The sequence below is a fragment of the Penaeus monodon genome, chromosome 20 (assembly GCF_015228065.2).
Source record: "Penaeus monodon isolate SGIC_2016 chromosome 20, NSTDA_Pmon_1, whole genome shotgun sequence".
Lineage (NCBI taxonomy): Eukaryota > Metazoa > Arthropoda > Malacostraca > Decapoda > Penaeidae > Penaeus > Penaeus monodon.
In genome coordinates, this window is record NC_051405.1 from 29,020,574 (window position 1) to 29,022,082 (window position 1,509).

Genomic DNA, 1,509 nt, shown 5'->3' on the forward strand with positions numbered 1-1,509 from the left:
CTTCCCTTGCTCACCCTGAGTATCACTGAAACATTTTCCATTATCGGTATCTGGTCTTCCTTCCCCTCAGGAAATCTACTCGTGGGACAGCGGCAACCAGCTGACTTACCCCATAAAGTACATCGACATCGGCTACAACACTCCCGACGAGGAGCGCGGAGGACACGAGACCTCGCCGTACCACATGGACTACGAAGAGGACTTCGAGATCGACGACGCGCGCCCGAGCTAACACCAGTTCGTGCGCCATTCCAGAGCTCATCGTCCTCTATAGTTTACTATGGAATGCGATTTTCTTTGAAGGAAATCGTTCATAGAAAATGGGGAGTTTTGATTGCAAATATGAATGACGTCAGTTGTCGAATGAAAATTTGTTCTATCTCTTAGGTAACACGGGGTCTGCTTAGACCCGTAAAGGTGTTTAAAGGATAGTAGACGATATGAGAGAAAAGCGATACCTCATCAGTTTTTAATTGTAGGGAAATACAGAGAACCTGACCTATGGCTGCTGCGTAGAAGTAAACGAGAGTGATCTTGGTCAGTTGGTGAGGAAGCCAGTCTTTGAAACCGTGTTCGAGATATCAACGACATCTTTCAAATTGCTAAAGTAAGAGATTTATTGATACTAATAAAATTCTAGGTAATTATGACGTGTGTCAGGCGTCCCCAATGTCAAAACATTAATGAGTTAAACCAGTGGAGATTATGTTCAATACCAGAATCTAGGACCTGTAAGGGATAAGAATCAGAATATGAAAATGAGAGAAAAAACTGAAGCCGGAGAAAAAGAAGAAAGGAAAACAAAAAGAGTGGAACTCGGCGACAAAGAAGAAAAGAGCAAATCCAACATTGTGGAACTGAAATTCCGCCAAGTGATGTCCGTAAGATAAATTGAATCGTCTTGTGCAGACAGAATTCAGGTGGAAGCCCAGATAGCATCAGGTTCTAGATGTTTGATAGTTTGTCATAGGATTTCAGATAGTGTATAGTTGGAACAAGTGCTTTACGCAAGTTACAGTGTATGAGTTTTATAGCTTCTTATAGGCAGGATGGTACTAGAAAGTAACACAACCTTTGTATTCTGCTGATTATAAACTCTAAATTTACCACATAGATTGTTTTCTACTCTCTTAAAGTCCTAGGAGCAGATCAGCCATTTCACTATGTATGAGAAAAAGATCAGTGACATAGTAAAAGAAACAGAAATAATAAAAAAACTGATGTTATAGCTTGATGGCGCGCCCGAAACGCTGCAAAGATGCAAGTGGAGTGACGCAGCGTCCGAAACATTGCCCGAGTTTCTCCTGATATACTCATTTTCAATGTTCTCTTTATGTTTGTTGTTCGGGATCGGTTGTGGATGCGTTAATCAGCAACTTCTGCATTTAAATGTAATTGTCAGTGTTAAGTGTTATACTTGAAGTGTTGTATACCATAACATGCTAGTATGTGCATTTATCATGCCACAAGAGAGGTGCCGTAAGAATTTACGTATTTTTATAGCCCGGA

At 40.9% G+C, this 1,509-nt stretch overlaps 1 protein-coding gene across 1 annotated transcript in view; it reads left to right on the top strand.

The window, feature by feature from the left end:
• Positions 1 to 1,509, top strand: part of LOC119585744 — a gene marked incomplete at its 5' end in the record, with an annotated part of 12,123 nt that overhangs the window by 10,244 nt on the left and 370 nt on the right. Inside the window, 1 exon segment of the mRNA XM_037934451.1 lies at positions 71 to 1,509. Coding sequence (XP_037790379.1) covers positions 71 to 232 — 162 coding nt within the window.